The sequence below is a fragment of the Oncorhynchus mykiss genome, chromosome 22, assembly GCF_057628025.1.
Source record: "Oncorhynchus mykiss isolate SJ-2025 chromosome 22, ASM5762802v1, whole genome shotgun sequence".
In the NCBI taxonomy this organism is placed as follows: domain Eukaryota; kingdom Metazoa; phylum Chordata; class Actinopteri; order Salmoniformes; family Salmonidae; genus Oncorhynchus; species Oncorhynchus mykiss.
Window position 1 is genome coordinate 27,482,589 of NC_143043.1, and position 14,858 is coordinate 27,497,446.

The following is a 14,858-nucleotide window of genomic DNA, read 5'->3' on the forward strand; positions in this document are numbered from 1 at the left end:
GTGGAGGTCTTTGTTCAGGCCCTTTCTTGAACTAACACATGTGCTAACACACTATGTCAAGGCTCACATGCACTCACAAGAGAGGCAAGTAGGATTAGCTTAGCGGGTTTTAGGCATTAAACCTTTTCGGTACACTTCATGCCTTTTCTTGGACCTCTTTTCCTATACTTGTTGCGCCCTATGTGTGTCTTTCTCTCGTCTTTCTCTTTTCTCTCTCTCTCTCTCTCTCTCTTTCTCTCTTTCGTTCGCCCCCTCTCTTCAGTAGTCAGTAGTCTTGTCCTGTGATATACAATCTGAGAGAAAAACATTAATTCTCCCTGAATCTTGCCTCCCCCTCCTCCTTTACCTTGCCCTCCCGTGCCCCTTCCTACAGGTTAGTCCCCCCCACACACACACACACTTCCCCGGTGACAGATGCACGGGGAGCGTTGAATTATGATGAGTCATGACATCATAATTCATGCGTTCCCTTTTTCACGGTTAAATCAATAACAGTGTGTCCGACTCAAGGTTGGCGGCCGGCCTTCACAGCGTTGCTCTCCATCCTCTTTTCTCATACAAAATCAGATAAATTCTCCCTAAAATAATTAAGCCTTCAGCTTCGTCTCTGGCTTACTTTTTTACCGGCTTGTGGCTGATTAACGGTGCAGTGAGGGAGTCAAGGTAAAACAGAATAGAGCACAGAACTGATTCTTTGTCTCTCTCTCACAAACACATGGAGACAAATATGCACACACGTTTGTTTTTCTATTCTTGTTGGGACCAAACAATTGCTTCCCATTCAAAATCCTACTTTCTCTAACCCTTAACCTAACCCCAAACTCTAAGCCTAAAATAGCGTTTTTCCTTGTGGGGACCGGCGAAATGCCCCCATTTGTCAGAATATTCTTTGTTTTACTATCCTCGTGAGGACTCCCCAGAAGGATAGTAAAACCAAAAACGCACACATGGATCATTTTGTAGCTTTTGGGATACTGTTGTATCTAAAAAGAACTGGATAGGCTGATCTTCCCCCTCCTCTCCCTCACTTTTTGTGCTTTCACTTGCCTGCATAGGCTATTTAACTGAAGAGGTGATGCTGAAGAGGTGCAGACAAACTGCCTTACATGAGGTTTGACATAAACCAACATTATGTTTTTGCGAGTGAGAGAGCGAACCGCTAACGACTTAGGCTATGTTGCAAATAAGGGTCAGTTGTACAACTGAAAAGTGTCTGAAAAGTGTCACCAACCCCTCTGAATCAGAGAGGTGCTGCCATAATCAACATCCACAGCACCCGGGGAACAGAGGGTTAACTGCCTTGCTCAGGGAAAGAATAACAGATTCTTAACTTGTCAGCTTGGGGATTTGATCCAGCAACCTTTTGGTTATTGGCCCAATGCTCTAACCACTAGGCTACCTGCCACTCACAAATCACTTTTACAGTTGGTGGCACCAGCCCATGGGGCGGCAGGTAGCCTAGTGGTTAGAGCATTGGACTAGTAACCAAAAGGTTGCGACATCAAATCCCTGAGCTGACAAGGTAAAAATCTGTCATTATTGAAAATTAGAATTTGTTCTTAACTGACTTGCCTAGTTAAGTAATGATAAAAAATAATTTGGTCAGTAATCATCTTAAAACATATTTCATAGTGTGTCCAAACTTTTGACTGGTACTGTACATCCTTATGTGCACTAACTATTATCATAGGCTAATTCATTTGGGGTTCAACACCTGAGGAAGTGGAAACAGTAAATGTAATGTCCTAAAAATACTTAGCAGTTGTAGGCTACTACTCATGAGACCTATAGGTCTACTCGGAATGGCCGGTGCGCATGTCGCGAGCCGCTCCATATTTAAGCCATATCATATCTTGGTTGTAGAGTACTTGCTATTGAGCTAAATATTGAGAGTTGAGAAAAAAAAAATGTTAAAAAATACCTACAGACAGCCGAGACCCTACTTACTCCCTTCGACAGAGACAAGGGGACACTTCCAAAGCTGTGTTTTTCCCGCAATTTAATTTTGAAATGTTATACGATCAGAACAGATTTTTCTCTGGAGCACAAGAGGGAGCTCACCACAGCTAAACAAGCACAGGGGCAAGGCAGAAAAATGAATTAAAGGAATCATGAGGATAATACGCTTTACTCTTTGACCAAATCATGGTTTTAGCCACCTCAAAACTAGGACAATTTGAGTAAGTGACAATGTAGAATGTGCTCTTTCTACGTTAGGCACCCTTTTTATTTTTTTACGATCCATGATCTTGGCTGTCTTTAATTTTTTATTTGACCTATATTTAACTAGGCAAGTCAGTTAAGAACAAATTCTTATTTTACAATGACGGCCTACCCCTGCCAAAACCTCCCCTAACGACGCTGAGCCAATTGTGCGCTACCCTATGGGACTCCCGATCACACCTGGTTGTGATATAGCCCAGGATCAAACCAAGGTCTGTAGTGACGCCTGTAGCACTGAAATGCAGTGCCTTAGACCGCTGCCCCACTCGGGCACCCTAACTGATGACAGAGTCGTAGCAGGTCTCTTTACGGATGCAGTGTTTGACTTTGAATATGATTTTTCGGGGACTCAGCACAGCCTTTCAGAAAACTGGGCCTAACTGGACCTACCTGCCCTCCAGGACACCTACAGCACCGAATATCACAAGAATGGCAAAAAGATCATCAAGGACAACAACCACCCGAGCCACTGCCTGTTCACCCCATGCATCAAATCTTGGTCCGAGAGACTGAAAAACAGCTTCTATCTCAAGGCCATCAGACTGTTAAACAGCCATCACTAACATAGAGAGGCTGCTGCCAACATACAGACTCAAATCTCTTGCCACTTCAATAAATAGATTAATGAAGGTATCACTAGTCACTTTAAATAACACCACTTTAATAATGTTTACATATCCTACATTACTCATCTCATATGTATATACTGTATTCTATACCATCTACTACAACTTGCCTATGCCGCACGGCCATCGCTCATCCATATATTTATATGTACATACTCTTATTCATCCCTTTATGTTTGTGTGTATAAGGGAGTTGTGAATTTGTTAGATTACTTGTTAGATATTACTGCATTGTCAGAACTAGAAGCACAAGCATTTCGCTACACTCGCATTAACATCTGTTAATGTGTATGTAACCAATAAAATTTGATTTGGCCATTGCCCACTGTATATTAGAGAAATAGTGTTTTTTATTTTATTTTATTATTTTTACTTAACAGGCCCATGGGCCCTTTTGCCTTATTTTTTTATTCAAAATTATTTTTGTGTGTCTCATTTCGACCAGCCCACGATACTGAACAAATGTTCAGCCCAACTGGCATTTGCCAGTATTGCTAGATGACCAATCCGCCCCTGGTGGGAGGCGTCTCAGAGGAGGAATATGTACAAGTTTAAACAAGTTCTCAAAGCTGGAGGTCAGCCGGGAGCTAATATAAATGTGCTGCCGTTTGCGCGGGGGTATCAGGGGCCAAGAAAACATATATCTCTATCTAGCTCTGACCTCCAACTCTTCAAAGCGCCTGACAGACACACCGAGCAGCACCCGATGTAGCGCGCGCCACGTGCCATGGCCACTCGCGAGGGCTGCCACTGTCCGGGCACCGGGGGGCAAAACAATAATAACAGCATCCTGTACCATATACTGAAGAACGACAGACTCACGACCACCGAGGAACAACAAACAATAACAAAACCACAACAACACCAACAGCATCGCTGGCACAGGGTCTCCTCCTGTTCCTCCTCTTCTTCCTCTTCGTCGCGGCTTGAGCTAAGGCAACAACAGGCATGCTCCTGCGGCTCCTCACGGCGAAGGGGGTCTCTCCGGTCACCGCAGGTTACCTGCAAAGCCGCATCTGCGGTCCTCGTGAAGACTCTGCGGTTCGTGAAGAACGTGCCGTGTTTCCGCGAGCTGCCGGAGGATGACCAACTGCTGCTCGTTCGGAACTGCTGGGCGCCGCTGCTCGTGCTGGGCTTCGCGCAGGACCGGGTAGACTTCGAGATCACTGAGACTGCAGAGCCCAGCATGTTGCAACGGATCCTGACCGGTGGCTCTGGCAGCCAGAGCGGCTTAACGGACAGACAGGGTGAACCGCTGCTGGAGCAGAGCACGGAAACTTCTGGGGTCTCTCTCGCGGATATCCAGGGCATCAAAGCGTTCCTGAAGAAGTGTTGGGCTTTGGACATCAGTACCAAGGAGTATGCCTACATCAAAGGAGCAGTGCTATTCAACTCAGGTGGGCAGGATGCTTCTAAACGCGCCTAAAATTCTCACTAAACATTAATTGTCTCATTGTGTCCGTACTGGAGGGCGTGTAAATATCTCCAATCTCATACATTTAATAATTTAGCACTGTCTCTCGTTTAAAAAAATTGCAAAGCAGTTTCACAAGAAACAAACAGCACTGATTATTCAGCAAGACCCTGAATAATTTTGTGCTTAATGGCCAATTGCTACATAGGAAACTACATTTACAAAAATCTGGTATACCAATACACATAATCACCATTATTAGGCAACTAATTCCTGCATCTACTGCAAATGAAGTATGCAGGCCTAGAGCTTATGGAATGATTGCTTTAGGAGATATATATCCTTCCATATCTGGAGACTTCAGAAACCTTGCCAAAGGGCCTTGTGAGATATTTGGGAAGTAAGCTGTTGACAAACTACCTGTTTACCATATTGACCTGGGCTATTTCAACAACCCAAAGTTTCTATAAACGATGATCATGTTTTTCTGCCCCCCCACCCTCCCTCCCTCCCTCCCTCCCTCCCTCATCCTCCCCCCCAGATCTCCCAGGTTTGCGCTACCTCCACTACATCCAGTCACTGCGGCGCGAGGCTCACCAGGCGCTCAACGAGCACGTGAAGCTGATCCACCGGGACGACACCACACGCTTCGCCAAACTGCTCATCACCCTGTCCATGCTTAGGGCCATCAGCCCCGCCGTGGTTGCACAGCTCTTCTTCAAGCCCGTCATCGGAGCTGTCAACATGGAGGATGTCCTACTGGAGATGTTCTATGGGAAGTAGATGCTTTCCATGGTCTCGTCCAGAAACAACCCTTAGATATGGCCCCCTATAAGTTATAGGCACTTCTAGCCCCTACTCCCTAGGCAATTTCACCTAGCCCCTACCCTCTAGAAACTTAACCTTGCCCCTAGCCCAGGGTTTCCCAAACTTGGTCCTCGGGACCTCAAGGGGTACACATTTTGGTTTTTGCCCTAACACTACACAGCTGATTCAAATAATCAACTCATCATCAAGCTTTGATCATTTGAATCAGCTTTGTAGTGTTAGGGCAAAAACCAAAACGTGCACCCCTTGAGGTCCCGAGGACTGAGTTTGGGAAACGCTGCCCTAGCCCTTACCCCCACTTCCCCTAGCCCCTTACCCCTACCTCCTAGCCCCTACCCTCTACATACTTCATGTATATCTGACATTATTGTATTTAAATAAGCAATATGGCAGCTCCACTCTGCCCTCTGGTAGGCTATAAAGGAACAGTTTTGCTATGTCACATCTATCCAATCTTCAGCTCAACACCTGTGGGGTTGGTTCTGGACTGGACCTTAATATCTAAAGGACAGACAAACAGAATGTAAATCTAACTAACTGTTAACCAACCGTTAGATCTGAATGGACCGTTGAACAGAAGGATAGACAAAGGATGAGATTTGTTTGTTTTGTTAAAAATGTTTTGAACACTGTGGTGGGTGAAGAACAGTCGGGGCAAAGGGGTGTGTGTTTTGGGATGGGGAGGGGTGAAGGAGAGGATACAGACCAAGAAGAGCTGCTGATCGGACTCTTAACTTATTTCTTTTTACATAAAACTATTTTTCTATAATAAAAGTATTCTCTGAACTGCTTTGCCATGATTGTGTCAAGTGAGTGGTGCTCTGACTGTCACTTTGGAGATCAGAAAGGCCCCTGATCTAAGGTCAGCTTTGTGGTTTACCCCCTAGTTGTTAAGGTTCGGGATAAACTGATCCTAGATCTGTGCCTTAGGGCAAGTTCAGCCCAGAGAGATCATATAACCCAATGTTCCTTTATCGGTAACTATGGTTCTGAGTAAACGTTCATATCTGTTCATGGTTCACAGTTCGCTGATCCAACATATGACCTTTGACATTGGTCTGAATTAAAGGTCACTTGTGGGAGCAGCAAACTGAACAGACATTCACTCTTTTCAACGTATGATCTTTTCTGTCCAGGTAGGAACATTCTCTTTTCATCTGAGTGTGTGATCTGAGTCGTAGGCAGCTAGTTTGTACTCTTCAGTGAAGAATGGCCTTTCTTCTAAGTTATCTACCATTGACTATTGTCCTCCATACAAAGATGGATTCACATCTCACCAACTTCACAACATTTTTCCTGTGTCTGTCTGAGGCAATAGGTGATTGTTGCTGTGCAATTGAGATACAGTAAGCTCATTTATCATGCTAGCACTCAGCTCTGAGGGTTATTGTATCCATTGTAGGATTATCACAAAAAAGAGACAGCAATGGACTGTTAAGACCACAAGAGGGTACTGTTTAATCACATTTCACCGATCGTGTCGCTCTCACACACACACACACTTTAGGGCAGGCACAGGTGCGCAGAATATAACTTGAGGAAATTACCTGCAGAGTTAGATTGCCTCCGGGGGCGTTCGAATTCTCTCCAAATCCCATCATTACTGGCCGGATATGTAACAAACGGTAATGCTACTGGCCAAGATATGCAGGAGGATCGGGGTGGGGAGAGCTACACGTCTCAGAGACACAAAACATAGTCACACAGTGGTCTAAGGAACACATCACAGATACAATCGATTCCACATACATGGGGAAATTACAGAGTTGTAGAAAGTCTCTGCAAGAGCAAGAGAAGATCTCTGCTTACGGCTCTGTTTTCTCTAGGAACCATGCATCTTCCTGCTACTGTTGCACTGCTGTAGGACTGTGTGTGTGTGACAGTTCAGGAGCAAGGAAGCGATGAAGCTTGGAGACACAAGACGGTGAGGTGCTCTGAGCAGTCAGAACAGCAACTCACCCGTGTGCAACCACGCATCGCAACCAAGGGCTGAGGGTGTGTGTGTTTGTGTGCGACTGTGTGTGGGGAGGTAGGCGGAGTAGCGTTACGACAAGAAGACCACAACAGATGCCATGGAGCTGGCGGCGGGAGGAGTGTCAGCTGTTACCATGACGATGAGGGATTCGGGAACCTGTGGGTGGACCCCCAGCCCCCACCCTGCCCCCCATCAGGCTCTATCCCTTTAAACTGGTGTAGACCTGAAATGAAGGTGTAAGCAAGATGATAGTAGCTCCACTTTGCCCTCTGATAGGACAGACACCCCCCCCTTCCCATTCCTCTACACACACACAAAATATTTTGATGTACATATTTATGTCTCTTTCTCTCCGCCATCCTCTCCATAGGGGCCTATTTTCTTTCAAATTAAGCCCCTAATTGCTTAGGATAATAAAGAGCCTATTAATCCTGTGTCTAGTAATAAAAAGCCAGCTGTCAGGCAGGAGGCTGCCAGACGAGCGAGAGAGAGGGTGAGAGAGAGACACACACACACACACACACACACACACACACACACAAAAAAGCTATATCACTGATGCTTGCCACCATGTTGAGTGAGAGAGAGAGAGAGAGATAGAGGCAGAGAGAGAGATGTGTGTGTGTATTCAAGCCAGCCTGCCACACTTACTGGCCATATTACTGATTCGTGCCACCACTGTGCGCGTGCTTGTGTGTAAGTATCATTGTCTCGTTGAACCATTGTTAATTTACTATGCACCAGCAGGTGGCAGTATTTGACTGGGTTTAACATCGACACCTGCAGAAATCCACTTTTTTGAGCTGAAAGACGATGGCCAAAGCTTACCCATGATGTTGTACAACGATTTAAGTCAATAAGTCATCGCTTTAGTCAAAGTATGATATATTTGGGCTTGAAGTGACAAATCTGATCTGCCCACTTTGGGAAATTCTGTGTGAATGTGGTGTCTTTTCCTATGATATGACAACTTATTTTCAGCCTGCGTTTCGTTTCAGGGCTGGGTTTTATTTGAATGTTACCACTCATCAGTATGGCATAGCTTATTAATCAGAAAAAGCTACAAAGATATTCATCTTCGTGAATGTGTTGAGCCAAACAGCCTTGTGTCCCCTTGGCCCCTGAGTCATGGAGCAGATAAAACTGTTTTTCACTTCCTCTTGATTTCTTTACCAGAAAATCATCATAATCCATTTACATTTATTTTTGAGCTAGTCTGTATTAAAAAAATATATGACCATTTTATAAATGCTATAATTGCGTGATATGATAGCATTTGGCAAACCCGCTCCCCCCATTTCCCCAAGATGAGTTGTTTTGTCACTAAGGGTTTGCTTCACTACACGCTCTACTGCTTTGATTGGTGTAACGTTAGCTAGAAACCACAAGTGTCTATCTGGATAATGAAAAAATGGGAAAGAAAGTTCAAGGAACTCATAATTAGTTACAGGTTATTTGCGCCATGCATGATGATCATGAGCTAAATCATTGTAGCCTATCATTTCACTTCCCCTGTGAGAACTATGAGCACGGGCTGACTTGGCTTTTCATCTTATTCTTTCTTTCTAACTATTTATATGGCGGATTTGCGGGCTTCAATTTATGGAAGATGCCTTAATTAACATTGGAAGTCAAAGATAGGCCAGTGGTTTCCATCTGTGGCAAAGTTTTCCTTAAATCAATGCTTATGACAAATCCAGCTCCAGAAGCAGCCATAGAGCCAGCTGCCTAATCTTAAAAACAAACAAAAACAAAATGCAACAACAGATAACATTAGCTAGCTAGATAAGGTTAGCATGCTAGCTAGCTAGATAAGGTTAGCATGCTAGCTAACTAGATAAGGTTAGCATGCTAGCTAGCTAGATAAGGTTAGCATGCTAGCTAGCTAGATAAGGTTAGCATGCTAGCTAGCTAGATAAGGTTAGCATGCTAGCTAGCTACACTGATAGCTGTCAGTGCCTGTTGATGTTCATCAACTCCACATGGAAATTCCCATACCCAATTCGTGAATATGTATCAATGGCCTTCGTCATTCTTCGGAGGTGCAAACTAAACGTTAATTTAATCTCTAGGACAGGAAACAACGTTGAAATAGTGGCGGCAACTTCCTCTGTGGGCGGGATCCTTTAATCATCATCTGTTCATAAAGCCTACCTACAGCACTACTTACACTTCTGACTTTTGGACCATGGAAGACTGTGTAAAATAGACAGAACATAAATGAAACAAGAGGAGATCAACATTTTTAATGTGCAGTGAGAAAGTAAGGGCAACTGATAAGTATGATTGTGTTTCTATAAAGATAGACATTTCTTTCCAAGTGAAAATTGTGTTTATATATATATATATTTATATAAATATCTATATCATATATAGAATACATATCTATTTGCTATGCATACTCAGAAATTACACCTTCAAATATAATTAAAAAACGTATTCCAAAGCACAGACTTATGCTTCTTCTTTCTTTAAACATGACCTATCCTATGGATTAAAAACAAAGGATTCTCAGGATGGAAAGAATACTTGAACAACTCAACCAAAACATTGAAAATGCATTCACTTTTTGAATCTAAGAATATTTTCATGAGGGACTCAAAATCCATCTTGTTGTCTTAACAAACCATGACCCATATTGCAAAGTAGTGTACAAAACCTGCATTACACACACTGCATACCTCTCCCTAAATGTCAGATGAAACGTAAATAAGTATGACTTCTCAAGCAAACTCTTTTTGTTATAAAAATATACGTATTTTTAAAATAATCTACAGATTTATTTTTAAGGTGAGGCATTTTACTATCACGCTAAAACAGCAAGGCTGTTTGTTTTTATAGAAAATATGAAACTCTGACTGACCGACGGGCTGACTGGAGAAGACTAGCACGACTCCCTAACTTGTCCCCTTCCTCTGGCCCACAGGAAGTTACATCAACATCACCGGTAGCTCCTCCTTCTTTTTGCATATTCTATGATTTTTTAAAGTGTTTTTAAAACTAGATATACACCTTATACAGGTCAACAAAAATAAGATGTTGCTCCTTGAAGTAAAACGTTGCAATGTCCAAGCAATTCCCCAAAAGTGTAAAAGAAAATAATATATATCTTAAACTACACAAAGTCAAGATAAAAAAACACAACAGCGCAGATACATGACATACTGGCTTTCTTCATAAGCATATAAAAAAAACAAAAAAAACAATTTTAACAAAGAAAAAAACTGAACAAATATAAATATATAAATCTGTGTGACAAGTTAAAGCAAAGTCTTAAAGTAGAGAAGGCAACACACACGATTTAATAAAAAACAACATATGAACAAAAAACAGGAAGACACTGATGCTACAAATAAATTGGAAATATATGTACAAGACCCTGTTTTCCTTTAGTGTGTGTGAGTGTATGTGTGTGTGCAAGTGTGTGTGCAAGTGCACAAGTGCCAAAGTGTGTGGGTTCTTTTATTTTGTATTCACGAGTTCATTTTGATCAAACTCTGTAGTCTCTTGATCAAACAGTTTGTTGTTGTCAGTCTGTATCTTTAATCCTTGGGTGAAGAACTCCTCCTCTGTGTACATGAGGGCCACGTTAAATCCAAACCTGCCTTGACCCTGTCTTGCCTGTTGACAGGGGTCCATTCCAACCCAAACTCGTCACAATCTCTCAGCTATAGCTACAGTAGCCAATCAGAACTGGCTCATTGAAGCGTGACTACGCCACCAAACCAATCCAAAGTGATCCAACCCAAACCAGGCCAGACCAAACCACTAGTGTCGCATGGTTCTATCCTGTCCCGGTCACCAGATGACGCTGGAGATGCTGGTCTCCCTGGGCAACAGCGGCAGCATGGCGTGGTTAGTGTGCTCCTCCTCCAGACTGTGCTCGCGGCTCTTCCCCGCTGGCGGCCTCTGTCCGTTCAGCAGCGTCAGCGGGATGTTGCAGTAGGTGTGCTGGTTGCCTAGTGATGACAGCGTCGGCAGCGTGCCCCCCGGCGGCAGGTCGTACTCGTAGCTGCGGTAGTAGTGTTTCTGCCGCATGGTGGTGTGGTAGGAGTTGTGGAAAGATGAGCGGAGCTCCGGGTGTGCCGTGGCCATGGCGGTGGAGGTGGCGGCTGCCATGGAGATGGCGGAGACGGTCTGGAGCTCGCCGAAGGGGCCCTGCTCGCTGACATCCAGCGCTGGCTCGTGGCTCAGCATTGGCTCGGTGCGGCGGAAGGGCATCTCATACTGCAGCTGCTTCCAGAACTTGGAGCTGAGCTTGTTGCTCTTGGGGCCATGCCACTTGATGACGGTGAGGGTCTTGATGGTGTGTTTGAGGGCCTCCACCTCTTGGTAGTTCATGATGCCACGCAGCTCGGCACACTCGATCAGAATCACCTTGATCTCCCCGGTGACCAGCATGTTGCGGAGGCGTGTCTCCAGCTCGAAGATGCTCCACCCCCGCCGTACCACGTAGTTGGGCGTCATGACGATGATGAGGCGCTTGGATTGGTCCACACAGCGCGCCACGTCTTCGATGTAGGCTGGAGAGAGCGAGGGAGAGTGACAGAGAGAGAGGGGGATAAAGGGAGAGGAAGAAACTAAACTCAAAACACAATCAATCTTCTTGAAAGGGAAAACTCCAAACAGCTTAGATTCTAGACAGTAACATATTTACTATAACATGTTTTGTATTCAGGACATATTTGTTGTAACATGGTGGACAAGACACATATAACAGACCACTCATAATACACAGAGACAATGGATGGACAACTACAAGACATACAACACAGGACAGAGACAGCAGTCAGACAACAGTTTAGTGGTTAAACACACAGCCACAGAAACTACAGCTGTCCTTAGTCATATCAACTGTAGCTATATTACTTTCTCATCTCTCTGAGGTTTTTTGGATCTGTGTGTGTCTGTGTGTAGTGGCATGTGTGTTTGTATATGTGTGTGTGTTTGTGTGTCTGTGTGTATGTGTTTTTGTGTGCATGTGTGACTTGTGTGCTAGAGTGTGTATATGTGTGTGTTTGTGTGTGTGTGTGTATGTGTTTGTGTGTGCATGTGTGCCTTGTGTGCTAGAGTGTGTATGTGTGTGTGTTTGTGTGTGTGTGTGTATGTGTTTGTGTGTGCATGTGTGCCTTGTGTGCTAGAGTGTGTATGTGTGTGTGTTTGTATGTGTGTGTGTATGTGTTTGTGTGTGCATGTGTGCCTTGTGTGCTAGAGTGTGTATGTGTGTTCTGACTTCAAAGCTATGCTCTGCTGTGTAAACTCTTAAAAACTGGATCCCCTAAGCTGTTCTTCTTGTCCAGGGAGGAAGTGCATCACAGTTGCTGACACAAGAGGAAGAGACTGAGGAAGTGTACCTCTAAGAAGTCTTGTGTCATCCTGGTAAAGCTCATTGGCCAGACCTAAACATAAACATGTCAACATTGAGACTCAGATCACAGGAGAACACAAACAGTAAAGAGGACTTGTGCATCAGTGGCATCCACTATTATTATTTTATTACAGACTTCATTTATTTTTCTCTAGCACGCACACACACACACACACACACACACACACACACACACACACACACACACACACACACACACACACACACACACACACACACACACACAAACCCTCACACACACACACACACACACACACACACACACACACACACACACACACACACACACACACACACACACACAGTGGCTGGAACAATGTTTTAACAACTTCTTGTAGAACTGTGACGGTGGACTAGATTCTCAATTCATCCAGTACTGAGAGTGTTACATTTAACACTGGTCCAGTGTCTATACGGGTCCACACTTTTCAGTGTTAAATTCACACTTATAAAGCCTTATTTGCATATTTCCCAGAGTACCTTGCTGTTCGAGTGAATTGTAGAGTAGAGGTCTTCACGGGTCCAACAGACCTGAAGTTCCAAGACACGCCTGGGACCTGAGCAGTCCGGGTCCTAAATTCTGATTTTTGTCTCTGATCTTGTTTGAGTATGATATAATTGACACGGGTCGCAGGTATGTGCAATTAAAATGTATTTTCCCGTTTGGGTCCGATCGGACCCGTCTTCTGGTAGTTTAATGTGTGGGGTGATGAGAACTGCGTGAACCTGCTATCTGTGTCAGCTAATTGCAACTCAATAAAACATATAGCTTACAGTGAAAACAATTCAAGTAACACAGAGGTTTTTTGGGGCAAAATACAGTTGATCTATAGTAACTATGGATATATTATTTAGATTGTATTTGTTGCACAAACTACACATATACATACACAAGACAAGTGACAATGACAAGCAGCTAGAGTGAAAGTACAATAACCACTAACATGTACAACAGGTGAATAGGAAACAAACCACACAGGACTGTTACTGATGACATGCTGACAGGGTAAAGAGCAAGCACAATAACCACAATAACCACAATAACTGTACAAGCCACACAATTAGTGGACCTATTATCAAGTAACCACACACATCACCCCCTCAGACTCCCCACCCGGACTCATCCCCTCAGCCTCCCCACACAGCCCATCAGCCTCCCCACCCTGACACACCCCCTCAGCCTCCCCACCCTGACTCACCCCCTCAGCCTCCCCACCCGGACTCACCCCCTCAGCCTCCCCACCCGGACTCACCCCCTCAGCCTCCCCACCCGGACTCATCCCCTCAGCCTCCCCACCCTGACACACCCCCTCAGCCTCCCCACACAGCCCCTCAGCCTCCCCACCCTGACACACCCCCCCACCCTGACACACCCCCTCAGCCTCCCCACCCTGACTCACCCCCTCAGCCTCCCCACCCTGACTCACCCCCCCAGCCTCCCCACCCCCAAACACCCCCTCAGCCTCCCCACCCCCACACACCCCCTCAGCCTCCCCACTCCCACACAGCCCCTCAGCCTCCCCACACACCCCCCCAGCCTCCCCACACACCCCCTCAGCCTCCCTACCCTGACACCCTACCCTGACACCCCCCCCCCAGCCTCCCCACCCTGACACACCCCCTCAGCCTCCCCACCCCCAAACACCCCCTCAGCCTCCCCACCCCCACACAGCCCCTCAGCCTCCCCACCCCCCACACCCCCTCAGCCTCCCCACCCCCAAACACCCCCTCAGCCTCCCCACCTCCATCATTTTCACCACTTACTTCCCGTGGGGATGAGGTCTCTGTCTGGGATGAAGAGTTTGTATCCGTAGTGTTTCTCCAGGACGTCAGGGAGGATCTCCAGGGCAAAGCGCTCCTCCTCCTTGGTCTCCTGACTCCACTGGTCAGGGTCTACTTTAGTGTAGGACAGGTACGCATCATAGTCCTTATTATCTGCCAGAAACACACACGGTACACAGAGAACGTGAAGCATATGCATCCTCAGGGATGAATGCAGGCTCGAACAGACACAGCAAATTGACATAATCATTATTATGTGAAAGTGAGAGAAAGAGAGAATTGTGTTGCCAGGCACAATGAAAGAGCTGAGAGCTGCACTAGAAAGCCAGACTGTTGGATCAACAAAACAGTAGAGGAAGCAGAGGTGTGAAAAGCAGAAGACCAACTTCGATTAGCTAACGGCTATCAGGACATCCTCTCAGATGTGGTGTCATCTCTCTCTCTCTCACACACACACACACACACACACACACACACACACACACACACACACACACACACACACACACACACACACACACACACACACACACACACACACACACACACACACACACACACACACACACACACACACACACACACACACACACACACACACCTCTCCCTAGCACCTCTCCC

General features: G+C 45.3%; 2 protein-coding genes across 6 annotated transcripts in view; one reads left to right on the forward strand and one right to left on the reverse strand.

The window, feature by feature from the left end:
• The first annotated feature begins 3,275 nt into the window (after window positions 1–3,275).
• On the forward strand, window positions 3,276–5,877 carry LOC110501601 (nuclear receptor subfamily 0 group B member 1). Its single transcript, XM_021579285.3, has 2 exons — window positions 3,276–4,246; window positions 4,805–5,877. The coding sequence occupies exons 1-2, from the start codon at window positions 3,577–3,579 to the stop codon at window positions 5,044–5,046; spliced, it is 912 nt and encodes a 303-aa protein (XP_021434960.1). The 5' UTR covers window positions 3,276–3,576; the 3' UTR covers window positions 5,047–5,877.
• Window positions 5,878–9,297: 3,420 nt separating this feature from the next.
• LOC110502069 (interleukin-1 receptor accessory protein-like 1) overlaps window positions 9,298–14,858 on the reverse strand; it is a 396,352-nt gene continuing 390,791 nt past the window's right edge. For 2 of the 5 annotated variants that reach the window (XM_036958961.2, XM_036958960.2), the window contains exons 10-12: window positions 14,220–14,390; window positions 12,421–12,465; window positions 9,298–11,589 (exon numbers count right to left, since the gene is read on the reverse strand). In XM_036958961.2, the coding sequence (XP_036814856.1) occupies window positions 10,865–11,589; window positions 12,421–12,465; window positions 14,220–14,390 (941 nt within the window). In that variant the 3' untranslated portion in view covers window positions 9,298–10,864. Of the gene's footprint in view, window positions 11,590–12,193; window positions 12,466–14,219; window positions 14,391–14,858 lie in introns of those variants that run through there. The other 3 variants (XM_036958963.2, XM_036958962.2, XM_090215750.1) reach the window with 2 other exon arrangements.